The following is a 27,657-nucleotide window of genomic DNA, read 5'->3' on the forward strand; positions in this document are numbered from 1 at the left end:
CCCGGGTGAGCACGCCGAGCACTCTCAGCACTCGAGCAGCCTCAGCTTCAGCCTGAGCCTTTTTGGACGACAACGAGCTGGAGAACCGCCGACGGTGGGAGACACTTTGGTGCCGGAGATTAACCCAACGGAACTCGCTTTAAAGAACGGCGAGAGAAGTGGAATGTTATCATACGGTTGCCACGGAAGTTTCACTCGGATATACGACCAAGTGTCGTGGTCATTGTTGAAAGTGTTGTCCGGAGCTTGAAGACATCTTGTTTGAGGTGAGTCCAACATTCGCTGTTTGTCAACGGAATAATGACTTGAGGCTTATTTAACGCTAATATATTGTTGTGTTGCCCATAATTGTTTGTGGTTTGGAAAAATAAACAAAACAAAACTAGTATGGGGTTAAATAAGAGCTCATGACAACGAGGTGCGCTTGTTTAGGGGTTTACAAACTCAGGGTTGGGGACCTAAAATGGCCCCTTGATCAGGTTGTTTTGTTATTTATAAATATTTCAAATATTTTGGTGCACCATTGTTTTTTTAGTTAAGATGAAAAATGTTCTTTTGGCCCCAGGTGAAAATATCTTAGTCACGTCCCTTGTAATTATTTGAGTGTGATAAACAATTATATTTATTTTGTCCTGGTGATTTTGTGTGCATGTGTGTGTGTATTCCACGTCATCTGAGTAGTTTGTTGTCAATCTGACTGGAAATCCGTGACTAGTCCAGTATTTTATTTCTGTGTTGTGTTTTTAATTAAGCGCTCAGTGTGTGTAACCAGACACTATTAGCTCCTCATGCTATGTGCAGCTGTTAGTGTACACACACAAACTTCCAATGTGATTGAGACTCCTGATCCCTCCAGCTGTTTTCTGTTCTTATGAAAGCCAAGAGCACTAATGAAGAGGTGAAAGGTCAACAAAGATGCCGGCGAACACCGTTTGTTTTCGTGATCCCAGGCTGGGTTTACTTTAATATATAGATTACTTTAGAGTTGGGTAGGAAGCCTACCAAGGCCTGATTGGATCATAAATAAATAAATAATTTGTTTGTGTTGAATGCAAACTGCATATATATATCTTTTTGTTATTTTATTTTGTATATTTTGTTTCAACTTCTCTTCTTGATAGCTTTACATCTTCATGGGAATGCTCAAGTATCATTCCGCCTCACTACCAGGAGACCACATATCATTCTTGGTCTATCACCAAAGCACAGGCTGGTGGGGGGTCGGGGGTGATAGTGAGACAGTATGGTAGGACACAGGAGGCAAAGACAAGCGGGGGATTTGCTGGTGCTGGTACGAGGTGATAACTGAGCTCCAGGTTGCAGCAGATTAAGAAGAAGAAGGCTGGCGGGAGGCGGGCGTGCCACTGAGCGTGCATTCTAATCATCTCGAAGAAGCCGAGCGTGAGCGCCACCACGGTCACGGTCAAGTCGGTGATAGCGACGTGACGGCAGAATCGTAAAACTGTCATTGTTGCTCGTGGTGTCGTTGCACCGGCATGGCTATACTCCCAACCGGAGCGTTTCCATAGCTAAACTCTCGGTAAGGCTGATATTAGGTCTTTTAGAATCGGCAAAGTTCAGGCGATTTATCCTAAAAAATGAACAGATCTGAAAGATTGAAAAAGAAAGATTACATTTATCCCTATTTCGGTTTTAGACACCAAGGCCTGTCGCCGCTTCCATTTTGATGGCGTGGCGCCGTCTGTTCAAGATCCCCGGCGGCAGTTTTGCATAACGCGCTCATTAGCTAAACGGCAAGCTTGTCGTCTGCGCTTTCGGGAGCCATGTTGCGTAACCAGAGTAGAACACGGTGACCATCGCTGGCAAACTGAACCCATTTGATGCTCGGCCACCAGGGGGCAGCATAACGCAAAAGTACAGTCCGTTTCAGCTCTTTGCAGAGGATAAAGAATATACTTGCAGACTTACAAGTGCTGGATGGATTTTGCACACTTTTCTAGCCTTTTATAATGTGCCGTTGAGATTATTCCTATCTTTTGATTTGTAAATATTCCCCCCTTCCCCCAGCTATTTGCAGAAATGTTGTTTTCATGATGTAATGGTGATTATGAATGCCAGGAAACTCCACCTCACACCGGCCTTACTTTGGTCTCCTCTTTGCGGCAAATACCAAGAACCCTTCACGCAAATTAGCGCGTGTATGTCGATTGTGATGTCACAATGACCTTTACTATCTCTATTCAACGTGTGTGCGTGTTTGTTATTTTTTTTTTGCTAGCTACGTTGAAGCTTCCAGTTGTGCTTCTTAAGTCCCCTCAGCTGTCGTATGTCGAACATCACGTCATCGTGGACAGCTGTGAGAATATTTTGGAGAAAGGCTCTCTGTGTCGCACGCCCTCACGAACGCAACAACTGTGAGCTGCCATTTTGGGGTGAGCTTTCCAAATACAAAGGCTTAATTCTCATTGAGTTAAATAAGATCTTGAATAGAAAAGCCTCATGTTTTCAATCAGTGAAGCTCAAAACCACAGGTCCAAAGAGTAAGCACGCTAATAAGCATGTTGGACATTTAATACACTGTAAAGACTGAATAATTATAGGTTTACAGCTTTTTTTTATCGTGTCACATAAATTATTGTTGCATCGATGGCGCTTTATTGTTGATGTCTTTTAGAGGCAGAACAAATAGCGCATATAAAAATGGCGTCCATTGAAATTTAAACACCGCAAGATCAAAGAGAAAATAGCGCCGGGCCTTTTTGTTTTCCATCCATTCCCCGCGTCCACCTTTTGTGCTATTCGACAGCTTCTTAATCAGCACGAGCCCTCTGAAGCCGTTTCGGCGGGGTTGAGTTTATTCCCTCATTAAATATTTAAAACCGTACGAGGATATTAAATCGCTAATTTACGTTGTCCCGGGTACAACTCCATTAGCCACTTCACATTTAGCGTGCCCGCGTTGGAAAACGTTGCCGAAGTCTGGCAACTGCTCGCTAGCATCCATTAACGGGCCAGTCTGAGCGTATTAGCTCAACACAGGACACGGACGGCTTCTTTGCTGAAACGGCATCTCAGCCCGTCTTAGCCTGTACTTGGTCCAAGCTAAAGCAGTCTCGTGTGTCGGCGAGTGTCAGGAGGCTGATGTACGAGGGCCCAAATGACCCGTGCTGAAACAGCAGACCACACACACATTGCAGGCACGGTTGATGGATGAGGGGAATCGGGCCGGGTACGGAGGCCCGGCACCGAAAGATCCAGATGTTTTTATTTGAGATGCGCTGATTTACTAGCCACTATTGTTTCCTCCTTCTTTGGCTCGGCAGCGTAACATTGAGTGATACCTCCATCCTTTTGCTGATTTCCAAGAGGGCTAGATCCTCCTTCACATGTACTTGGCTGGCTGGAAAATATACAAACGGTCATAAACGCAGCTGCCACTAAGCCCTTTATAAAAACAGACTGTTCAGGTTTAAGGTTAGTGTGAATCATAAATAATTCCCAGACGTTTTATTGAACCCAAGACTCGCTTTTGTATTTCTAGCTTCAGCTACTTGTTGGCTAACGAGAAGGTGTAAACGTGTATCCGGTGCTTGTCTCGATAGTAAATTGAAGCCAAAAAAAAAAAACTATACTTCTGCAGCTGTCCTTTCTTGCATGGAATGCTCTTTCCATTGTAAAATAAAAAATTTGCTGATTCAGCAGAATGATCTTTTTTCAGGATGTTACACCTCCTAAGAGGTAAGCAAGCCAAGATGTGTTGACACCCGATTGTTTGCTCGCAAATCCCCACGGCCAAATTGGAGGATGCGTCTGCCAGATGACCCTGTGGCAAGATCCCTCCAGGACCCCCCCACCCCTCCGGTGTTAGCTGACTGGCGGGTTTGTCTTGTCAAATCTCCAGAGGCGCCTGTGAAGTTTGCCTGATTTCCCGAAAATATTGGGGCCACCCTTTCGTTCTTAACAGCCGACGTGTGTTTTCATGAGAGCGTCTTTGGATTGCGTCCCAGCTTTGGTATCCGTAACATAACTCCCACTACCCTAATGCCCGCCCCCCCCTCGTGAATTCCCAAGACATCCCAGAAGGCCCTGGATGGCGTCCCGGAACATTTGGCTGTTGTCTAACATGTTTTATGAAGTGATAAGACATCATTTGACCAAGCTGTAAAGTTTACTGAGCCGTGCTACGGTTGGGGTAGGACCTTGAGGGCGGAGCTTAATAAGTTTGGCAAAAGGCTTTTGTACCCCAACAAAATGGAACCAAACAGAGAGAGAGCATACAGATTTTGATCACTCATTTGATTTGACGTCATCAAACTTGCTGACTCATTTGGTGACCATCTCCGGTTCCATCTTCGATTTGCTGTGGTCATCCGCGTCTTTGTCATCTCTGCTTTATTCCGCAGAGAATTGATTATGGAGGATTGTGTAGGTCTGTTGACTGGGATTTCTTGGAAAAGGGAGGCACGGAACGGATGAGCCCCCCCAAAAAAAAAAATCAGAGGAGGACGTCTTGTGTGTGATCAGCAGAGAACTGAAATCAAGTTCTCAGCAGGAGACGCGCCGAGTGTGTCTTTGTGGGCTGAATTCTCAATGAACTCCACTAAACAATTCTTTTCCCAAGCTTCCCTCTGGCATTTGATATTGAAAAGATGTATTGTCTTCTCAGGCCTTTGATATTCATATCATATCAGGCTGGGGACAAGGGGAACCTCGCTGTTCTTTGGCGTCCCCCCTCTATCCAAAAGTGGGTCAAAGTTTATTGGAGCGTCACGTCTGAGTAGGGGGCTTAGGGGGCGTCCTTCGTACCAGGGACCACTCTCCGCTTTGCTGTCTCGTATCAAAAGACTGCCAGTCATGAGTTAGTCGTTTGGGAGTCAACCTCGTGGATGATTCCGGACCGCATGCCCTCAGTAATAAGGGTTCTCTGTTATTCTGTTTACACCGTAGGTGTCAAACCCGAGGCCCGGGGGCCCAGATACGGCCCGCCACAGACGAGACAAATTGTGCCAACTTCACATTACCTTTAATACGTTTTCAATGTGTTCATTTCTTTGGTTTTGCTGAGAAACTGTCAACCTGATGAAGGTAAAGAAGAAAAAGAGGAAGAGGGTATCGGAGGAAATGAGAGCAGTGTCGTTCTGTCTCATTTTCCGGGCTGGGAAGGGATTAGCATCACTTACATAACACTCGCCCCTCTTTAACTAGCTACGCCCCTCCCAGCCTTCTTCCAAAACCACACGGTTGCCGTTGGCTTGATTGTTAGTCGACGTTAATGCAAGTCAACCATTATAGAGCTGAAGAACATATTCTACACGACGAAATAAAGTCTCACGGCACACTTTTCGAACAAAAAGTGGCTTTTCAGGTTCATTGTATACATTCTGCCCTCTAGTGGAAGAGCGTGTTATTGTTGTGTTTGTGGTTTAGAATTGTTACGTTGTTGTTGATGTTTTTAATCAATATTAGGGGTGTCACTATTACATCTTTTTGGAATCAAATATGCTATTGATTAATCTATCGAATAATCGGGGAATTGCGAGTTGAGGAGCGCAATTTAGACAGAAATGCTGCCCTCTTGTGGCACCTATAGCCAATTACACCACAGTATTTTATGGCGATTGCAGATTTTGGTGTTGTTTTCGGAGATGTTGAAGGGATGGAAAAAAAAGAAAAAGGGGGGAAAAAAGAGGGGATGGGGGAGTGTTGGGGCTGGATGATAGTCTATTTATAGTTTATCCCTGCTGCTGGGTTAGACCGCCTGGCCTAGTGCAGCATAGCTCAGCATCCATGTCAGTCCTCGTGTCAGTCTACATTAGCTTTGTGCACACACACACACGCACACGATTACTCTGAGGGCGTAAAAACGGCTGTCACGCAAACGTGGGAGCATTGACCTTTGCCACTTGGTCACGAGTTAAAAGAACCGACATCGTTTTTGTGAATGCAACGCCATCTTCATAGAGAAGCTTTTAATATTTTCCTGAGTATGTGGAAATTATTTATTCAGTACACTTATAACACTTTAAATGCGACAAGGACTTTCCCGCTACTGTTGACGTTGGTGACTCATGGCGGCTTTCACAGACAAGGACCTCCTTTGTGTTCGCACTTAAACTCATGGAGAGAATGTCATTCATTGGTGCAAATGCGTTCACAACATATACACGTGGGAAACGGTCTGCTTTTCATCACAGCTTGCTCCACATCAATTCCAAATTGAAATGGTTGTTCCATCTGTTTCGGTGACACCATCAGCACGTGAATGTGTGTGTGTGATTGGCATTCACGGGGAAACGTGACTTGGCTCCAGCAAATTAGGCCTCCGCAGCCGTCGCTGAAGTCTTTTCAAGTCGTTTCTTTTGAAAGCTCCTCGAAACCAGCGGAGACAGACGCTGACAGATGCTGCAGTCGAGTGCCTTGTGGCAACTTCAGCCGTCCGTTTCATTTGCTTTTTGAACGCCGCCGTCTGTTTGTAGGAAATCGTTTGAGAGAATAAAAAAAAAAACGATCCAGACAGAAAGAACAGAAGACGTGCGAATGAAAGAGCAGCTACGGCGCAGATGCACAAAAAGTATAAATGGAAATATCTCCAGACGCCTTTGTTGTTTGTCCTATCTCTTTTATTTCTACCGAGCGGGTCACCTTTGCACACTGAAGACGTATTATTTTCCAAAATGGAAGCAGTCTATTGTAGTTCCATAAACAGTGGTAGGGGGCGCTATTTATTTATTTTATTTACTCAAAGTGGTGCCTTGACATCCAAATTTAATTTGTTATTGTGGCCAAAGCGAGGAATGAATGTCGTCAGAATTCCGCCCTCTAGCGGCTCAAGGTGGAAGTGCACCAAAGCTGACTTTGGTTTCTTGTTCATTGCCGTGCGCTAACAAGACAGGCGTGAAATATAACCCGCAGATGGATCTGTCAGAGCGCCACTCGCCAACGCCGGTTCCCACACATCTTTTTCTTTACCGCCAAGACGAATGGCTCTCATTAATCACGGCCGTTTGTCTTGTGTCGTAAGTTTGGAGGTCAGTTGATTAAAGCTTGTTCTCGGCTCGGTTGCCAACCCCGAGCTTCTCCCCTCTGCTTTGCTTCTTGTGATGACTCGGGCATCTTCTGCCACGTAATCCCTGTCGAATAAAAGTCGGGAATTGAAGCAGCAAATCATGTTTTATGTACGCGTGCTTACACAATGTAAGCGGGTTGGAAAAGTGGGCCAAGCATCACACGGGGGCAAATTATGACAACAAAGAAGCTTGCCTTTTTTTTTTTTTTTTCCAACATTACAACAAGCAGCCATGGAATACATTAGAAGATTCCTGCTCGTTTGAGTAACAAAAAAAAAAAAGGACACCATACACTTTTTAACACATTGTAAACAAACCCCCCCCTCCTTTGCAAAATTATTAGCGTAAAATGTAAAGAAATGTAATTTTTTTTATTTGTAAAATCTCAGGGGGTAATTTATGCCCCTTTGCGAGACCTTGAAGCCCAACTCGCAACCTCCTCAAAGGGGGTAATGATCGCTCCATCTCCTCTTGACTTTTTGATTGACAGCTCGCACTTTCTCCTTCAACCTTCTCCTGCCAAGATGGAGCGGCATAACTCTCCAAAATGGCAGAATGCTTTAAAGACCCGCGCTGACCTTCTACAAGATGCGTGACCGCAAACGTCTCCAGGACGAGCGGCGTAACCTTGCTAACCGTCAAAGTTGGCACCAGATCCTCGTTGTAAGTGCGGTGACCGCTGTGAGGACATATGTTGCCGCAGCCTTGTAATCTATCTAACAGTAGGATTAATAGTCTCACTCTAATCTACCGTCAGACCCTCAAACGGGCAGAATGACGCGAGGTTACGCGGCTTTTGATAATCAGAAGATCAGAATCTGGTCTATTGGCGAGCAAGGGTCAAAAACAAAATGGATGACAGGTATAGCAATTATCAATCCATATATTCATTTTCACCTAATCCATCTGATTGCTGACCAATCAATCAACCTGCTACCTGACTAATATCGGAAAAAAAATAATTATAGGTGAAAAAAAGTTCGTGCAGAATAAATGTAAATGTTTAAATCGTCTTGCAATACCCATTGTCGCCAGAGAGGGGCAGTATTACCCACTCGCAATCCTCACCTGCTTTCTGCTTCCATAATAATTAGCATACATCTGAAGACGTTTATTCATTTACTTTGTTAAGCTGTGCAGGATATGATTCATTTCAGTTCTGAAATTTCACCCCAAAGCCATTTTCATCACTAATTTGATGTGATTTGTGTCAATTGGGGCCCGAGTCTTTGAAAGAGGGTCGGGTCTGGGCTTGCATGTCTCTCAGAATACAGGTTGAGCCTGACCTTATCAACTAACGGGGGTTGTCCGAGATGCGCGTTTAGATAAGCGTGTGCGGACAACAACACAACGGCAGCTGTCTTTCCATCTTCCTTCCAGCGTTTCTCCATCACAGGCTCCCTTGTTTGCTCGTGTCCGGGCCCAGCTGTGCCCGTCCTTCAGTAGAACGGAAGGATTTGTGTTGACATGGTCCCTCTCGTAGTACAAATGGCTCACTGTCTTTTATTTTGGGTCGGGACCCCCTTTTGTTTGTGTTTTTTTAAATTAAGAACAACTGCACTGTATTGTGTAAAAATAGAATGAGAGAAATAAATGGTTTAGTGATAGAAAAATCGGTCGGGATTGCGGAGTAGTTACTGACTGTCCATTTCACGCCTGACATTTTTATTTCTTTACACATCCACATGCTGAAATTCAAACACACACGCACGCAGGCGGGCTCAAAAGCTTTTTTGTGTTACTCTCGGTGACGAGGTGGCCCGTGTTAATGGCACCAAAGTGCCGAGCGGGAGAGCTAAAGTGAACTTTCATCTCACTTGTTGACCACCAAGGGACTCGTGCGAAGTACATGTAAAGTTTAAGTAAAAAGTTGAAGTGGAAAAAGCACACACACGTATACACACACACACACGTCTGCTCTTGTTCAACATTACTCAGCTCTTACTGGTTGTCCATTTGGCACTCAACAAGAGTCAGCACCGTGTGTGTGTGTGTGTGCGTGTGATCTGTAAATAGCCTGATGCTGAAACAGTTGGTGAATTAATCACGTGCATTAGCAAGAGTCAGCCTCGTTTCAGCATCCCGACGGCGGTGGATCAGGTTGCACAAAGCCTCGGCGTGTGCTTCTTCGCTCTGTGAAGAAAGATGTCATTTATGTTTTATGACTGAAATTCAGTTTAGGCTCCATAAATTACTAGTTGGGGGAGTATTAGTGTTACTAGCGCGGTGATAGTTGACTTGTAAAGTCAAAAGTCGAGCCCACGGTGGGAAAAACATTTTTTTTAGGAGATGGTGGTTTAAAAAAGATCTCAAATAAACGCTCACACGGCTTTCCGTGCATCCCATTTTTATCGGCGATTACGATTTGCTTTGTAAACCAACGCCCTCGCTCACCTCCAGACGAGAGATGGAACGTTATGTAATTTATCCCACGTGGGTTCATCGTTCCGCCCTCGCCGCCTACCCCCCCCCCCCCCCCGTTGTGAAGCTCCTCATCTTATTAATGTTAATAATTTTAACACAGAGTGGTGGGTGATGATGATTGAATGCAAATGCTTGAATCCACTCAGTAAAAAAAAACAAAAAAAACAGACATGATCTTATGCGTTGGTCCAAAAATGGAAGTTGGAGGTGTGTTTGGGGGGGAGTAAAAGATGGAAACAAGAGGAAGAAGAGGGGGGGGGAGTTAGACAAAAGTGAGGGAGGGAGCGGGAGGAGTGAGTTGGGGGGGTGGGGGCGGTGCTAATGCAGGCAAGAGGGGAGGCAGCGCAGAGAGGAGTGCGAGCAGGACAGGAGAGGAGAAAAAAAAGAGGGGCGTCCGTTTTTGAAAAGTGTCAGGATATGAAGAAGTGGCGGAGTGACGCAGAGGCGGCGGCGCCGGGGAGACGTTAACGCGGCGGCACCCGCAGCCACCGGACTCATTTTGACTTTCCCACCCGAAAAGGAGCACAGAGGCAGAGATGCAAGGCTCTCACCGGGGTGAGTGTTTGCATAATCTAACGGCTCCGTGCGTGTGCGTGCGTGTGTGTGTGTGTGTGTGTGTGTCGTAAAAAAACTCCAAAGTCTCCATTTGCATGAAGACAAAGTTTGCCGAGGGAAACTTTTGTGTTGACGTGAGCTTCACAAATGGAGGCTCTTGAAGACAAAAAAAAAAGAAAAAAAAGTTGCTCGGCTGGAACACTCACACATTCCTTAATGGACTCAACGGCACCGGAAACCTAAAATCAGATCTCATCTCTGACATTAAATAATAAATGTTGGAAAGTGAAAGCAGCAGTTGGATGGAGATATAAACGTTTCATCTCGAAACGGATGAATAGTCACATTTTGGGCAGTAAGGAGGTGAAAGGAAAAGCCTCCTAGAACTTGTGATCTTTATTATGACGTTACTAAAAGAGGTGGCGGGTGTGCGCTGACTCCCATTGAATGCGATTTTGAATTCTGAACACAAATGAGGAGGGTGTGCATACTTGTGCAACCACATTCTCACTTATTTCCTGTGCTGTTCATTAGAGTCGTTTGAGCTATCGATTTGAAATTTCACCCTCGGAGGACCCGCAAAAAAAGATGATTTAGTTTAACCTCAGACGGTTACAGGATGTTATTCAATCGGTAAATCGACGATAGCAACGTGCCGGATCGATACACGTTCCGGTCGAGCGACTCGTTGTCGTTTCTTATCAGCGGAGATGTTTACAGACGGCAGAGCGCTCCGTCACGGTGACGTGTTGACATTTTTGTGTGAGCGAAGGCCGTCATTAAGTGGCAAGGCGCCGTAAATGGCCAGGTGCGAGCGAGCGGCGGGGGGGGGGGGGGGCTGACGTCACTTTGAAACGGAAAATGGTGAAGGCCGTGAGCTTTGAATCCAAAGACGGCGGCTTACCTCATCGCCTGTGAGGTAAACGTGAGATGCCGGTCGCACGAAACACACGCAACCTTTCTGCACTGACTCATAAATGGACGCAACACCTCACAGGCCTTGTGCCTGTTTGTTTTTTTTCCCCCCACTCTTCCTCCTCATCTTCTTCTCATTGTCCTCTTTTTTTTTTTTCTTCCTCCAAGGCTCTTGTTGAGCTCAACCTCCCAAGCCAGGTATTTATGTAAAGCCTAACACAGAAGACCGAGAGCGAGCGGAGACGGCGAAAGATTAGAAGTGGGCTTGCGGCTTCTCTTCACTTTGCTGAATAAGACTTTTCCAAGTCAGTCCACCCTCCTTCCTCCCTCCATCTTTCTCCACTCCACCAGCGAACGCTTCAGTACGTCGACGCGTATGTCGGATATTTTCTTAGACGAGCGCAAGTGAATTATACATCAAGGAGTTGAACTGAGGCGGAACACTTATGCAAGAACTCGTTTAGCATCGCTAGGCTAAACTAGCAATAGCTGGCTGCGACATCTTTGCTAGACAAAAAAAAACTGTTTGAGAGTCAGAAAAAAAAAAACTGCAGATAATAAAAGTAAATGAGTAAAAGACCACCCCCGCTCACATCTCAAGCGGGAGATAACAGGCCTTTTCTTTCTGCTCTCTTCCCTGTGTTGTGTCCAAACAATGGCCTCCCAAAGCCTGGAGGGGAAGGGGGGGGAGTTTGGGAGGGAAAACTTCCCTGAAGCTTCTTTCACACAAGGCAGTAAAAGCTGGCCTTTTCAATTTTTTTTTCCAGCAACTTTCCATCTTTCGAGGTAGTGTCAGAGATTCCATAAAGAGTTGAATGCCTGTCACTCCCCGCTGTGTCAAAAGTATTTGCTACCAAGGACGTCGTGAAAAATTTAATTATCCGCTTTGTTACAATCCGAAAATGCAAATATTAGCTGGGTTGTGTTTCAAAGGAGAAGAAGAAGAATCTTTTTTTTTTTATTAGGCCTCACACTGATCTCCTTCCTCAGCCACATTCTGGCCCAGCCTGAGCTACTGTTACAACTCCCATTTTCCGTTGAAAATAAAAAGGAGACTCCTGAACTGTACAAACGGCTTGAAGCGGTGAAAAGTCAAGATGGAAAACGTCTGCTTTGTGCAGACAGAGCAAATCTAAATTTAAGCTTCCGATCAATGTGTCCCTCAAAGTGAAACATCTCAAGTGGCACCATTGATTTTGCGCAAAAAAAAAAAAAAAACGTCCACCGCCTCTTTCAAAATGACACCGGCGCTATTTCCGCTGTCTGACCGCTGTCGGGCAGCCGTCAGCGTCTGGAAAAACTCCTGGAAAACGCAACATCCAGCAGATCAGGAATTTCAAGCGGATTTTTTTTATATTTTTAACAGACAATTTTGTCTTTCCACCTGCGCCTGAATGCGTCTGCCGAAATAAGCGCTCAGCAAATGCGATTAATCGAATCGTCCATTTCGACCATCACTTTCAATTATTCCCTTGAGAGAAAAATCAAGCATCTAAAATCGGTTCAAGCTTGGGTTTTGCTCACCGAGGCCATTGAGCAGATGTTTTGTCCGCCATAATGATTTTCCCTCGACAGGATTGTAACCTCATTTTCGTCCTCCGAAGGTCTCGGCGGAGACACGGACGGGGGCAAGTTGATTCCGAATGAACCCATAAATAAACATCCGTGTCCCCTGGATGACCATCTCCAGACTGCGTGGCCTCTCTCCATGTTGTCGGTAGCTGGCTGCTCTCGCCCTGAACCCCGCCACGGAGAATTTTGGAACGCGCTTGTTGTAGGCGACCGGATCCGAACCAAATCCGTCCGTCTAACACATCGACAACACGGGTCTCTGCTTCCTTGGCAACGCAAACAGACGGAGAAAAGTCCAGAACCAGCAACGAATGAGAAAAAAAATGAGAGTGCATCTGTTGCCAATTACTACCGGTAAACTCTTTTTTTTGGAGAGCTTATTCCTCCTCCTTCTTTTCATCTCTTAATCAAGTCCCAGCCGCTTGGACGCTTGATCTCGCAGCTTTTTTGTTCAAAGTTGCAATCAAGCATGTTCCCGTTGCCAAAACGGACAAAAGAGATTTGGCACCCAGGCGGCCTTTTCGCAATCCCAAACTGGCCCACTGAGAGCGAGCGAGAGAGGCCAAGTGGGGGAAGGTGACAATAAGCAGCCGCTCAGACAAGACACTCACCGTGTTGGAATGGCAGAAGAAGAAACTTCAAACCTGTTGACTTACTCTCGGGAATCATGGCTGCCACCCAGGCTGTAAAAAACAAAAGAAAAAGTCAAATATAGTGCTGCGTCTTTGACTTGAGACTCTCCATCAAAGAGGAATTATCACGCTAAGATCTTTCACCATCCGCCAATATTCCTTCCACCTGTCGCTCTTTTGCTCATGCTGTGCGTGCCGCTGCCATAGAAGCAGATTGAAAATCTCACCGCATAGCTCGTGGAGGGGATTAAATAGACGCCGGCTCCGTTCCAGATTTATTTTATTGTTGAAAATTAATCACAAGAGCAAAGAGGTGTCCCGAAGAGATGAATGGTCGGGGGTTGGTCTCGTCTCGCTACAATTTGGAACGGTAAAATCGGATCTGGCTTGTGTTTCCACTACTGGTTGTACATCATCGCAGGCGGCGGCCTAGCCGATGAATAAACAGAGGAGAAAACAAAGGACCTCATTTGTGCTTTTGTTGTTTGTCATAAGACAAAAGACTTTGATTTTTGTTTTTTCAGTCATCTGCCTGTCAAAACTCGCTTATGATGCCAGGAAATTGCTCAAATATCTTTAAACTTCGTCCATCCTCTTATTGCAGTTCAATTGTTTGACATTGAAGTGGAGAGGTGGTCGGGAGTCTTATCGACCCATTAATAAAACAAAATCAAGTTGACGAGAATACTCGTCGATGGGATCCTGCGTCATTAATGTCAATGACGAGTATTCTCCTCGCTGGCACGCAAAGAGTTAAGTTCTAACGCAACGATCATCGTCATTTTTACGTTGACTGTAAAGGAAGACCTTTGCTAGCTAGCGACACGTCCGCCGCTAGCTACTGACAAAACGCAAACGTTGCGATATGTCAAGATAACGAGCAGCGGCTATGTTAAACGTCCAAATGAGTTGAAAAACAAAGTCATCCTTTTGATTTATTATCAGACTAACTTAAAAGTACACATACCTGATTTGCTTTGGTATCTGAAAGAAGCAAATGTTTGGAAGACAGTTAAGACACATTTAATGATGTCTCCCTTCTCCGTTTGGACATCATAAGGCGTGTGTGTGCTCGCCAAACAGGATTAGTGAATTCTGCTTTTCCCAAGGCCTCTCTTTAGACAAGCAGGTACTGGATGGAATCCTTCAGAACCTCCTCCCGCTCTGCTTTTGTCTCATGGCCCTCCCTCATCTTTTTCTTTCGCCGTCCCCCCCGGTCGAGCCTGGGCTCTGCTCGGAGGTTGCGTGTGATTGCGAGGAACGATGTGTTGCTGCGGAATAATGTGCTTCCGCTCTTGGGAATGGGTCGGCGGTATTAACGGTTTTATAATAATGGGATTATTTGCTCGGCACGGACCCCGCTAGCGTCTTGTTATTGGAGAACTCCCCCCCCACCCCCGATAAGCTCTTTCTGCCGTCATCATCTGAGGCCAGTCGGTCACACGCGCAAACGCGTTTCGGTCGCCGTCTCCGAGACGTTCGGCATCGATTAATAGTTTTGGAGTGCGGAAAGTGACCCCGGGTTGACCTCGGGATAGCTAGCTGCGATGCGATTGGAGTTTATTTTTAAACGCCTCGCCGGGAAAAGAAAAAAAAAAATCTGGCTCTTAAGATGTTTTCTATTTTTAGGGCTGATGACAATGTTTTTGTTCTTTCTGTTTTGTTGTGCTGATTCCAAGGATGATGCATGAACAAGGGAAGTGGAGATGGAACTTGCATTCCAAGCACAGGATTTTTTTATTTATTTTTTTATCTTGACTGGATAACCACACAATCGAAATGATTCATTTCAGAACTACAAACAAAAGTTTAGGCGGAAATGTGAAAATGTTCTCACAGTCCAAACACAATGACGAGCCTCCAAAGTTCCTGTGGTCCAAATTTGCTCCAAGTTCTTAACCCATGGAGGCAAGACTTCAAGCATTTCGGAACATCAGAAGGGGAAATTAGCTTTTGGGGTTTATTCCTTTAAGGGCCGGAACAAAACAAGACCCTCGGAGGTCACGGTGGTAGGAGGGGCCCCTTCACAGCCACTCCTCAGGAGGTCAGCGGGTTAGCACTCAGTGGGTCACACTTGACGTTCTCAGAGGATTGTTAATTCTATTCTGCTTTAGAAGTCTTGGTCAAGGAACATCGTTGGTCATGAGGTGGTGTTATTTTCTTGATGCGAAGCAATCGCATTGCAAACGTGACTAATTTTCCCGAGTCATTTCCACATGTGAGCTCACAAAGCTTTCCTCACAGGAATCAAAGACACAGTTGGCTGATCAATTAGGCGGCCTCTTGTTTCTTCTAGCGTGACTTCCGCACTGTTGGCCACCTTCCTGGAGTTATTTTGCTCTGTTTGGAAATTACAATAGGTTGTTCAGGAGAGTATTGTTTTGATTTCAATGCCTACATCTGTTGCACAGATTGTCCAAGGTTCTTTCGACATCGAAAGTTAGTTTTGAGGTGATGAGAAGATAGTTTGGAGTAAATACACAAATTTAGCAAACTGATCGACAACTATTTTAATAATCGTGTGAAAGTTTTTCTTTAACCAAAGAATGGACCAAATCCTTCGATGTCAGCCTCTGAGCAGCAGTTATTTATTGATCACTTATAAAAACAAATAGACTCTTATTTGTGTTCAATCAAAACTCCGGAAAATCCGATTAATCGATAGAATAATCGATTCCGAAAAATATTTGATCGTGACATCTCTACAGTAACTACGAGAGACGTCGTCCATCTTTTGACGAGTAAACATTTTCGTGAAGATATCACCTGACAGCTTTTCCCACCGGACCCGACTGATGGGGATGTTAGTCCCGGTGGACTGTGTGTGCACTTTCGGATTATTCCGCTTGACCAGACGGATTTAGGCTTGGCACGACAGGCTGAGTATGTGTGCTCGCCCGGCCGGGCAGACGACACCGATAATACTATCTGCAAACGGAAGCGCTTAATCCGCTGCCACGCTTACACTTTGAATGGCATCATCACGTTAGCGTCCTTTCATCGCAAGATTCGCATCGGATTGATCGCCGATGAGCTTTCGGATCGCCGGGTTCAGATGGGGACATTCCGGGAAGGCAGCTGACTCCTTTTGTCGCTAAACCCAAATTCTTTCTCTCCTCCTGCCTCATTAGCGGAATTGGCAATTAGCAGCTGCGTTGTCAGGCGCTCGCCTTCGCCAAACGCATGAGGCAGTAAAGATTGGATCTGTTCGTAATTGTGTGGCTTATTTTTTTTGGGCCAAGATTTGTTATTAAAAGAATAATTGATTGTCTGCTTTGATAAACATCCAATAAGTTTTTAATGTGTTCTGATGACAATGTTTCCTCTTCTATTACAGGGTGCGTGGTGTGGCTAACGCCGTCGCGGCGCCATGGCTCTGGTTCAGGCTCTCCCTGCAACTGACCACCCCGATCCCGGTGTCGACATCCAGCAGCGCCAGCCCCTAGCCTCCTCTCCCTCCCCCCCAGCCTCCCGCAGCTCGGCCACCGCTATGGGTTCCGTAAGCAGTCTCATATCGGGACGCGCCTACCAGGAGAGGCACTGCCGAGCGGCTAGCGAATTCGCCGCCAAGCAGCGCCGCTCGACGCCGGCGACCAGCTGTTTCCGCCTCCAGGATAATACCCTCCGCAGCGCCAGCTCCTTGGAGCAGCTGCTGGTCATCTGCAACCAAGAGCAACATCACCAGGTTCTACCGCCACCGCTGCCCACCAAGAAGCAGCCTCGACCCGGCAACTCCGCAACCGCCGTGGCTCCCGTCGGCGGGGATAACAATAACCCGGGCTACGTGAGCGGCGAGGTGGTCGTCGGAGACTGGAACGACAACGTGGTCGTGGCAGCCGTAAGTCCCTGCAGCGACTCGGAGGAGCAACGGGAGAACAGGACTCTGAATGGCAACATAGGAGGACCTCCCCCAAAGCTCATCCCAGTTTCCGGACAGCTTGAGAAAGTAAGTGGTTGAAATGATGACGTGAAATCAAATCGGCGTGTCCCCAAAAAGCAAGGGGTCAAAGGTTAGGGGCCGAAGGCCAGGGGGTCAACAGTCATGTGCTGGGATCAACGGCCAGTAGTTGGCGATCGGGGGTCAAGGGTGAAAGCCTACATTTACTTTAATTTTTTTAGAAGTTGAACAAGTTTAGGCAACTGACACAGGAAGCAATCTGATCTTCTCCCGTTTTGTCCTTTTCAGAACATGGAGAAAGTGCTGATCCGTCCAACAGCGTTCAAGCCTGTTGTCCCCAAGAATCGCCACTCGGTGCATTACCTGTCCCCGCGACCCGGCGGGTGCAGTCTGTCAGAGAGCCAGGGCAGCCTCAACCTCCTCCTTCCCCTCGCCGGAGCCAATCCGGCCGGCGGCGGCGGCGGCTCCACTTCGGAGGAGAAGCGAGACTCTTTCGGTGGGAGTGGCAACGCTCGCGGAAGCCAATCTTGCTCCATGTCAGACTCCGGCAGGAACTCCCTCTCCAGCCTGCCCACTCACAGCAGCGCAGGCTATAGTTTGGCCCCCAGTGAGAGCTCCAGCTCCGGGTCAGCCCACCCGGAGTCCGGCCAGGTTCTGGTTAGAAACACATCAGGCGGGATGGGGACTCACGGTCACTCGGATAGCGGCCGTTCGTCGTCCAGCAAGAGCAGCGGCTCGGGCTCGCTTAGCGGGCGCGGGCAGCCCCTGTCGGACAGCGGCTCGTGCGGCCACTCGTCGCCGCCTGTAGAAGGCTACGAGGTGGTGGTGAGGGACCTGGAGGAGAAGCTGAGGGAGCGCGACATGGAGCTCCAGCATCTGCGGGAAAATCTGGACGAGAATGAAGCAGCCATTTGCCAGGTGAGACCCACGGCTGACCGAAAGGTGAGAAGATCCATGCAACTTGGATGCTTTTCCGTGAAAGGTGTACGAGGAGAAGCAGCGTCGCTGTGAAAGTGAGATGGAGGAGCTGAGACAGAACTGTGCCACCAAGATGAAGCAGGCCTCTCAAAAGGCCCAGAGGACACAGCAGGTCTTACAGTTGCAGGTTGGCCATTTTGTGTCAGAAGATCTGCTTCCGGTTTTGCTGGGTCGAGTCTGTACGAAGCCAATCATGCTGGTTGTGTCGTCAGATCTTTCAGCTACAGCAAGAGAAAAAGAAACTGCAGGAGGACTTCTCGTCTCTGCTGCAGGACAGGGAATCTCTGGAGAGGAGGTGCGCCACCATCCAGCGTGAGCAGACGCAGCTCGGCCCACGGCTGGAGGAGACCAAGTGGGAGGTGGGATTCTTTTTTTACTTTAAATTGAAGAGAAGAAAATGAATTCAAGCTAACGGCAACAAGATCTGTTTTCATTGCGTCCTGTCGTGGGCGGCGGCAGGTGTGCCAGAAGTCAGGCGAGATCTCCCTGCTCAAGCAGCAGCTGAAGGAGATCCAGTCGGAGCTCAGCCAGAAGGCCGGCGACATCGTGGCGCTGAGGGCCCAGCTGAGAGAAGCACGATCCGAGCAGCAGGCCGGCCAGGCTCGCTGTCAGGAGGCCCAGGCGGCCGTGCGAACGCGCTCCCTGGAGCTGGAGGTGTGCCAGAACGAGCTGCAGAGGCGCAAGAGCGAAGCCGAGCTGCTGCGGGAGAAGTTGGCCCGCCTGGAGGACGAGACGCTGCGTCTCCACGATTCCCTGACGGCCAGCGGCGGGAAGGCCCAGTGCGTCGTCGGCCTGCCCCTCCATCAGGGGCGGGGCCTGTCCAGGCGGGCGGGGCCCAGCCCCTGCATGTACCGCGACGTGGACGACTGGCGAGGGGAGAGCGATGAAGCCAAGGCGCTGAGGCAGAACGCCGAAACTCTTCTGGGACTCAGACAACAGGTGTGTCCATTTTTGAACAAACTACGCACATTTGATAGATCACTCAGGAGCTGGATGGACCTTAACTCGTGAAAGAAAAAATATATATATCACACTTTCAGGTGGACAGGCTGAAGGCTGAGCTCATGTACGAGAGGAGGACAAGCGAAGAGCAGCTGTCTCGATTTGAGGATGAACGCAGGGTGTGGCAGGAGGAGAAGGAGAAGGTACAAATTCCTTCAGTCTTGACACAAGTGGCTCAGTGGAAAAAAAAACTGTTTTTTTGTTCTGTATAAATACCATCAGGTGATCCGCTACCAGAAGCAGCTGCAGCAGAACTACATCCAGATGTACCGGCGCAACCGCGAGCTGGAGCGAGTGATGCGGGAGCTGAGTCTGGAGCTGGAGAACAGGGACATGGACGACTACGAAGTGCACAGCGGCAGCAACGACATCCACTTTGAGGAGATTACCGCCACTGAGATCTAAAGAAGACACGCCAACCCGCCGCCGGACCGGGGAAAACCAAACAAAACGAAAAAAAAACAGGACGGCTGGCTTTACCTCTTGAGCAGCTCCCAAAGGTGCGTTCTTCTTCTACTGCTGCACTCCTCGTGATCTTTCATACAGTGTTTCACCTGCACTTTTTTTTTTGAAAGACTTTTATTCCACCACTACAAAGTCAGCACAAAAACCTTGTTTTTTTTTTCTGAAGCGGTGAGAAGTGTTTAAATCAGGAAGGATTATTGGAAAAAGCAAAAAAGAAAGAATGAGTTGGCCACATGCACATTTTTTTAAACAACAGGGCACAAGCATGCTTGATGAGAACATCTGCTACTTAATGTTGTGTCTTGTAGTCTTTAAGGGGGATATTAGCCTGAGCATGCTCACGTAGGTTCTTCTCATCTGACAGTACCACTCCAATCCTTTGGAGGGCGATAGTGAGACAATTTGCTGATGTCTGCTTTTCCCTACTCGAAGAACGGCAACCTTAACGCACTCAACAAAATTGTTCAACCAAAAACTTATAATTCCGTCTGGTGAAAGTCAAAAAGCTATAAATGGGCTGATAGAAATGGGCAAAGTTAAACGACAACAGTCTGCCTCTTCATCTTGCCCTTAATTCCGCTGTCTCTTTTTCTGTAGACCTCAGCACTGCCAGGCATGCTGTGGCACAACGTGGTATTACATGCAAGTTGCGCAACTCCAAATTCAAACTTGAGGAAATATTTTAAAATAGGATTTAATTAACACAAGTGTTTGTACGTCTAAGTTAAAATCTAAATGTAAGTTAAAATAGGCACATAGTAAGATTGACTCATTTTAGTTTTTTTTTATGAGTAGACCGCAATCCAGAGACAAACTATTTGTAGGCAAACGTTCAAAAGTAAATTTTCCTTACTGCGTCCCCGCGGAAGGAAAGCAAAACAAGTGCAGCTGTTTGTTGCGGATTCTTGCTCTCTTTGTTTTGCCTCCTACACCCTTAAAAGTATTTTTAGCAGCGCTAAGAAACGAAAAACAAAGTTTTATTAGTCTCACTGCCTCTTCCTCTTCAGGCAGCCATTTGTTCCTAGCGGGTTTTATTTAGCTTCCAGCAGCCTAAAGTTCCAATCACTTGAACTTGAGTCTTTCAAAGCTTTGCGAGCTGAGCCAATCACAAGGCACATGTAGACAAACAATTCTTTCAGTTCCAACGTCCTTAGCACTGCGAGGCGGACGTGCGAGCACACGAGGCCCACCGCCACGCACGACATTTTCTCCAACCACTAGAAAATACAACGCAAACTTTGGCAGTAAAGATGAACACTTAAATCGCTCCACAAGCTCAGCTTTAATTCTGATTATTTTTATTAGCCAGCATGAGAGAGCTTACATTTTCTAAACGAAATATATATCGAAAAGGAGATCAATATCAGGAAGGGTTGTATATTTTTATATACATATATGAATAAAGCACCGACTAATATTTTTTTTCTTCTTGTAGCACCGTTGTCAGTGCCAATTCTATCTATATGAATGTCTATATTAGAAATATATGCAGTAGACTGCAAAGGCTAAAAACTAAATGTCTGAGAGAACCCCCCCAAAAATTAACCTACAAATAATTCTAATATTTTGTTCATATTTTTTCATAAAAATATCGAGTATAGCCCAATTCTCGACTGTTACTTCTGCTTTTGAGTGTAAATATGTAAAAAAAAGTTGAAAGTATAACACATATTAGCCACTGTGACTATAGACCAAAGCAACCTAACTCGTTTGTTTGTTTTTGTTGTGGCTTTTTTTTTGTTACCCTTTTTTACGTTAGCTTATGTTACGTCACACTTGATTCATAAAGTAGACGTCGTTCATGTAAATGTGTACATTTCTTGTATAAATGTGTGGCTTTTTTCAGTAAAGAGAAACTTGTCAGAACAATCAATTCTAAAAATATTTGCTAGCCTGGTAGCATTTCTCCTAAATAAAGTAAAAAAATACATTGAATTATTCAATTGTGTCATGGCCTGCCTGTTTTTTTTTTTCCTCCCCAAATCCTTCTCATGTGTAAGTAAAGGTCCAAAGTGGCTGATTGTTCCGGAACAGGCAGCATTTGTGCCAGACAAAAATCCTGCGCTGAAATACTGAGCAGCCATTTTGCAATCATGGTTTTAGACATGAGCGCTAATCTGGCCAAAAATCTCATGGGGCAGTTTGGGATTATCTCCTGTTGCCGGATGCTAACTTCACGAATGACACAGTCACTTTCTGCGCCATTCAATATTAGCGGGCAGGCGTCTCCTTCGGGACCTTGACCACCAGTACCATGGGCTCTTTGCCCTTGTTACTGAACGAGCGGCGGATGGTGTCGACGGCGTGTTGGTGAGTTACGCCTTGCAGACTCTCGTCATCCACGCTCAGCAGTTCGTAGCCGGCCTGTGAACGCGCGCCATGTACACTTCTTTATGATATTCTTAAAAGTCTCATATTTTAATTTAAAAAAATGTTTGCCTGAAGAAAGTTAGCTTAATGCTAACAACATCACACAAGCTAACGAGTAGCTACAACTCATTATGCAATGCCTTTTGAACAATTTTCTTTTTATTTACTGCTATATATGAAAACTGCTCCTTGTACGATAAAAGAATTTATGTCAGACTACCTTCACCTAAATAGCAGATGAGCACACACACTTTCCTGCAGGATACGAGCCGCGTTAAGAACTTTCGTGTTGACAGCGACTTCCTCTGATGTCATTGTCATTCTTTTTTTTCTCAAGCGAGGATGCATCTGTGTGGTGACCATTGTTATATGTCCACCAAACACCTCAAATTCCCTTTTCCTCTGCCTGCACTTGTCAAGAAAACAGATGTAGACAGCCATTTTATTTGATTCTCCCTATTTTTTTATGGCACGTCCCTCGTGGCGGCATCAAAAGATTTGGCTCCATTTACGCAAAGAGGGGATTAAAAAGTGCATTAAAAAAAAAGTAATTTGAATTAAATAGATGACAACCTAATCTGACCCCCATCCATTTTATGCTCATTTGATGCATTCAGCAAGATTAATGGGGGGAAAAAAATATATCATCCAGTAGGAGGATAGTCTAAGTTATAGTAGTGCTAGTAGGTAAAACCGCACATTACTAGCTTTAATGTCTTGTTATCTTGCTATTTATCCTATAACAAGCAGTGGTGGTTGTAGTAGTGCAAGTTAAGTTAGCAAGCTAGCAATGCTACCTTCAGAGCGGGATTCATTGAAGCGGCTCCTCCAGGGAAGACGCTCTCAATCTTGATGACGGGCTGAATTCTCGACTCGACGCCTCCAGACACGCTAATACCTGCAAACACACACACTTTTTTCATGTTCTTATCCTGACCTCTGCTGGTCATGCGTGTCACCATGATGTGAAACATCGGTTAAGCATTTATTCCAATTTACTGTGGTGTGTTTTGTGCTCACCTAGCGACGGTTTGGCTTTGGAGATGGTCAGAGTGGAGATGTGGTAGTCTGCTGGCGTCTGGGAGTGTCCATTAGGCGTGACCGCGGGGGGGCTTGAGAAAATATCCTTCAGGGGCGTCCTGGTCCGTCGTGGCGAGGAAACACGTATGCTGACTTCAGCAAAGTCCTGCGGGCGACCGCTCAAAGTGGAGTCTGGACTCGCCTCCCTCCTCGTCCTCCTGACGGGGGACCTTCCTCGTTCGCCTCCTCTAATGCAGTTGAAGGACGAGGAGGAGGAGGAGGAAGAGGAAGAGGAGGTGAAAGTGTCGACAGGTACGTCCAGCAGGGGGGTGAACACCTGTGACGGAGACAAAGTCAGTCCCTCCATGCTGTCAATCGCGTGAGCGGCCCGTGGCACGTTCTGTACAGGCTGGAGAAGGAAGCCGCCACGAAAGTCTGAAAACGACACAAATCATTCCAAAATACATTTTTAAAAAAAGGTCCAAAAAAAATGCTGCTATCGATTGTGGACATTATGGAACCACTCGTTGAGAATCTGTCTTTTGTTAACCACGAAAACCGTTTTGTGTGTGCGTACCTGGGACTGGCGTTACGAGGTGGCGTCGAGGGGTTCCACCACGAGGGGAACGTAGAACTGGAGAAGGTACTAAAAGAAAAAACCCAGAATTTTTTTTGAATTTTGCTATCTTTATCATATGTGTTGAAAGAAAGAAAAAAAAACGCAATTAAATCATCTGACCGATTAATCGTTCGGGTCGTCGAGTGTCTTTCTCCCCTGATGGATTCTTGAGAAGATTGTAGGCCTGGACCTCAAAAGGTATCACCATGCTGTCAAAACGACCCAACTCGCTCGGGGGAATCAGCATCCTGTATGCGGAATATTACGCAGATGACCAAGCGTCATACGTGCTTGCTTTCCATGTGGCACCTTATATCTCGAAGAAGCAGTATCTTCTCAGGCCGGTCCAAGATGGCCAGCAGGGGGCGCACCAAATCCTCCAGAATCTTCTCGGACAGAAACTGCAGGAGAGTCAATTATTTGTTATTTGACACACTCGGTAACATGGAAGCAAGAGACTGACCCGCTGACAGTGTCTCATGACGGCGGCCACCTCGTCCGGGCTGAGCAGCTTGTTGGACATCTCCTCCACGTGCCGCAGGGACGCCTGCTCTCCTTTCAGGCCTGCGCGGGGGAGATCATTCCATTATTCCCTTTTTCTAACAAAATGATGGAATACGAAGTTTCTTAAAATCAAGGTTATTTTTCAACTTTTCAAATCTGTCATGTGGCATGACTTGATCTGACCTTTGGATGGGCTCCTCTCTTTGCGATCTTTCTTGAAAAAGAGGTTGAGGAAAGTTTTGGAACGCTGCAGTTTGGCTTGCTTGTCGTCTGAGCTGTGTGTCTTTTTTTCGACTTTTTTCTTCTGCTTCTGCTCCTCTAATAGAACAATCAAGAAACAATGGTCAGCATAAAAAATATATCAATATAAATATATTTCTAAATAATTCCTAAATATATTCCTGCCAATAAACTGTTTTTAATTAAAAGTATAAGATTTCAAAATAAGGATTTTTTAAAATATATTTCAAAATTAAAAAATTTTTTATATAAATAAATTTACAACACATTAAAAAGAAAACTTTTTGCATTTTCGAATGGAGCAGTGAACACTTTAAAAGTAGCTTGATGCGCATGATGTCACATCTTCTCTTGTGCGCAATAAATCTGCCTCTGCGTGTGTGTGCTCGTGCATGCGAATGTGTGTGTGCATAGGTAATCCTCAAACACTGACAAATTGCAGTCCTTTTTGCACCAACAGGCCATCCATATGGAGACAACACACCGTAACAAGTTTAATCAGCCAAGTGGCTGACTCTCTGCATCGAGCGGGAAAGGCCAACAAGCTCGGATCAAATTAATCTTTGTTTATTCAAATCAGGTTGAATGTGAATTTTTGTTTCTTTTTAAATGTTTGACATGTATATAGTTTTGGTTCTATTATTTATAACTTATCAAATATACATCACCTGACAGGGTGATGTGACTCTGGGAGCGTCTAATGGGCTTGCGAGGCCTACTGAGGGCCATGAGGACCTTGGTCTTGGGACCTTGGTGCCGTTCTCTCTCATAGACGCCCACCTCTCCCTCCCCACGTATGACGGTGTCCTTCAGGAGCAGCGTGGCGCCGATTGTCCGGTTGGGGGAGGAGGATGCCTCCGTCTGTATGGCCGTGTCAGCGGTGGCGATGGCAGTGGGCCGGTTCTCCATGGAGATGGACACGTCCACCATGTTGGAGCCAAAGACAGGAGGAGGGAAGAGGAGCTGGGAGAGACCACTGAGGGAGCTCACGGGGGACGACGAGACGGACGAGTGCGAGTCGTAGCCTTGGGAGGACCCTGACGCCAACGCCGACCCGTTGGAAACTGAAACGTGACACATTAGACACCATTGGACTTTACTGACGGACATTTACAACCACACATCTCAGATAGTGATCGAGTATGTTTAGCTTAATGCTAACAAACAATGCAAAACAGCATTGACGGGCTAATGAAACGCATTAGCGTACCATTTTTATAATGGACATTTGAAGATAGATGCAAACGGGTATATATTCTTTATCCTCTGCCAAAAGCATTAGATGCTAATTATCATTAGCCAATCGATTTTAGTATGAAGCTAGCAGACTTTCAATCACGACACGCATGTTATCATCCCCTCGTTTGAACACACGCTCAATACCAAGGCAGCAAGATTTAATTTTCACAATGTCCTAATGGCTTTGTGGGGATCAGGAGCAGTCTGACCTCTTGTCCTATTAATCCTTTAATCCTCTCAGACAGGACATGAACTAAGTATGATCTTCATGTATTCCTTTATTTATTTTGGCCCTATCTAATTGAACGCTTGAAATGTTCACAATTAACTCCAAGAGACACAGATGTTAGCGGATGGATTGTTTTCAGATAACTTTATGACTTCAGTCTTGTCGGTATATTTGAAAATATTACATTTGCCTTATTGTGGAAGAATTCAACATACGTTTGTCCAGCCAACCGTACTCTGCCACCATCTCCTTATATGCAGGATATCTTCCAGCTTCCTGGAACAACACCAACAATTTATTTTTAGTATACATCGATGTGTGGTATAATTCTGTAGATAGCAGTTTTAGGAAACAAACGGTGAAAAATGAAAAGATCTAATCAAATATTTACAAAAAGCAGATCATAGGCCAATTTGAATCTGATCCCTGACCGCTTATCAATAATGAAACGGACGCACTTTGCAACATGCAACTTGAGATGTGAGGGGGACCAAAATGAGAACGGCAGCTCTTGAACACACTTTCGGCTATTGTGTGCTAACAAAGACAGCCCTCCATCACAGGATGGACGCTGAAGTCAGGCTAGTGAACCACAGTCAGTGAGCTTTGGTGCAACTGCTAATATTGAATCCACCATTTGCAAAAAAACCATCTCACCCTAATTGTTAACATGACATGCGTGTGACTCTTCAGGACCTCCACGGCGTTGCTGTGTGTGATGTCATCAAAGCTGACCCCATTGGCTGCCAGGATCTGATCCCCCATTTTGATACCGTGTTCCTCCGCCAGCCCACCCGGGTCCAACCTGACCATTGGACATAAAAACTTAATGATTCCAAGAGGACACCCTAATTAGAAACACCTCATTCGAGATTGAAGATGATTACTTTGAGACGTAAATTCCCAGTCCAAACTCTCGTCCTCCTCGGATGTTGAAGCCCAGGCAGTAATCATCTGACGTGGTGAAGAGATGCACTATCCTGCGGAGGGCGCTGTCCGAGCTGGCCTCTGACGGCGTGCGTCCGCCCTCCTCCACCACCATCCTCCTGTGAATCAGGTCCACCCTAATACACAAACAGAAGGAAAAACATTTTGCACACCTAAAAGTGAAAGCAGTAATCCATCCACTACTGCAATACAACACCAAGACGCGAGTTGGTAGAAGCTAATAAGGCTACTCACCACGTGGTCTTCTCCTTGGAGTAGCGTATGCCGGGAATCTTTCCCACGCGTCGCACTACCATCCTCAAACGGCTGTTTCCAGTCAGGACCTTCACGGCACTACTCATGGTGATACTCTCCAGACTTACGCCGTTCACCTCCACAAGTTTGTCCCCCACGGCCAGGCCGGCTCGAGCTGAGTTGGGGAGCAAATAGGCCTTAGCGAGAGAGGTCGGTCCATAATTCCGTCCGATGCATTCATGCTGACCTGCTGAGCTGTGGTCATCCACCTTACTAACAAAAATCCCCAGTCCATGTTCAGACCCGCCTCTGACGCTGAAACCCAGACGTCCATCCAAAGTCTTGTCCACTGTCACCGTGTGGATGTCTTCACTGTCATCTCCTCCTGAGAACAGCACCCAGAAATGGTAATTTCGTCTCACAAGTAACGTACTTGAATTGTCTTACCCTGTACAGGAGCGTTGATGAGGATGACTCGGCCCATGGGTGAGGAAGACCTCCGTCTGCGTCCTTGTTTTTGTTGCCTCTTCAGCATGTAGCTGTGGGACCCCCCGGCTTGTCCTCCGTTGTGGACGTGAGGGTGCCCACCCCCATTTGTCATCTCCCTCTGGGAGTGAGCCATGGTTTAAATGCTACAAGCCTTCGCTCAGTCATCCAGACTTTTCAAAGGATAATAGAAAGTCATTTAAAGGAGAAAGTCCACTTTTTGGGACTGTGCCTTTGGGTCCGTGGTGCTGCTCTCTTTCTGCTTGTGCTGTCCAATCAGAAATGCATGGTGGTTCCCT

At 46.3% G+C, this 27,657-nt stretch overlaps 2 protein-coding genes across 4 annotated transcripts; one reads left to right on the plus strand and one right to left on the minus strand.

The window, feature by feature from the left end:
• lzts2a (leucine zipper, putative tumor suppressor 2a) lies at positions 1 to 21,412 on the plus strand. Of its 3 annotated transcripts, none has more exons than XM_061285220.1 (8): positions 1 to 266; positions 16,464 to 17,072; positions 17,313 to 17,942; positions 18,007 to 18,129; positions 18,215 to 18,361; positions 18,462 to 18,941; positions 19,043 to 19,147; positions 19,227 to 21,412. In XM_061285220.1, exons 2-8 carry the CDS (start codon positions 16,497 to 16,499, stop codon positions 19,407 to 19,409), a joined length of 2,244 nt encoding a protein of 747 aa, XP_061141204.1. In that variant the 5' UTR covers positions 1 to 266; positions 16,464 to 16,496; the 3' UTR covers positions 19,410 to 21,412. The 3 variants fall into 3 exon arrangements, with proteins under 3 accessions (XP_061141204.1, XP_061141205.1, XP_061141203.1); XM_061285221.1 differs by lacking the exon at positions 1 to 266 and adding an exon at positions 2,240 to 2,393; XM_061285219.1 differs by lacking the exon at positions 1 to 266 and adding an exon at positions 9,775 to 10,007.
• Positions 20,833 to 27,597, minus strand: LOC133158208 (PDZ domain-containing protein 7-like). Its single transcript, XM_061285223.1, has 15 exons — positions 27,320 to 27,597; positions 27,120 to 27,257; positions 26,873 to 27,047; positions 26,578 to 26,754; positions 26,348 to 26,495; positions 25,906 to 25,966; positions 24,886 to 25,286; positions 24,130 to 24,292; positions 23,942 to 24,030; positions 23,788 to 23,879; positions 23,637 to 23,726; positions 23,437 to 23,507; positions 22,860 to 23,294; positions 22,637 to 22,737; positions 20,833 to 21,833 (listed from the first exon to the last, which is right to left on the minus strand). Exons 1-15 carry the CDS (start codon positions 27,492 to 27,494, stop codon positions 21,681 to 21,683), a joined length of 2,469 nt encoding a protein of 822 aa, XP_061141207.1. The 5' UTR covers positions 27,495 to 27,597; the 3' UTR covers positions 20,833 to 21,680.
• Between the last annotated feature and the right edge of the window lie 60 nt (positions 27,598 to 27,657).

The sequence above is a fragment of the Syngnathus typhle genome, linkage group LG8 (assembly GCF_033458585.1).
Source record: "Syngnathus typhle isolate RoL2023-S1 ecotype Sweden linkage group LG8, RoL_Styp_1.0, whole genome shotgun sequence".
Taxonomy (NCBI): Eukaryota; Metazoa; Chordata; class Actinopteri; order Syngnathiformes; family Syngnathidae; genus Syngnathus; species Syngnathus typhle.

What these genes read in the sequence shown, in the direction of transcription:
- LOC133158208 (XM_061285223.1), bottom strand. Translation starts at nt 27,494, where the DNA reads ATGGCTCACTCCCAGAGGGAGATGACAAATGGGGGTGGGCACCCTCAC. An exon ending in TCATGAGACACTGTCAGCGG is followed by an intron (nt 23,880 to 23,941) that starts GTCAGTCTCTTG and finishes ACTCTCCTGCAG; the next exon opens with TTTCTGTCCGAGAAGATTCT. An exon ending in CAATGAATCCCGCTCTGAAG is followed by an intron (nt 21,834 to 22,636) that starts GTAGCATTGCTA and finishes GCGCGTTCACAG; the next exon opens with GCCGGCTACGAACTGCTGAG.
- lzts2a (XM_061285220.1), top strand. Translation starts at nt 16,497, where the DNA reads ATGGCTCTGGTTCAGGCTCTCCCTGCAACTGACCACCCCGATCCCGGT. An exon ending in TGGAGGAGACCAAGTGGGAG is followed by an intron (nt 18,362 to 18,461) that starts GTGGGATTCTTT and finishes GGGCGGCGGCAG; the next exon opens with GTGTGCCAGAAGTCAGGCGA. An exon ending in GGCAGGAGGAGAAGGAGAAG is followed by an intron (nt 19,148 to 19,226) that starts GTACAAATTCCT and finishes AAATACCATCAG; the next exon opens with GTGATCCGCTACCAGAAGCA.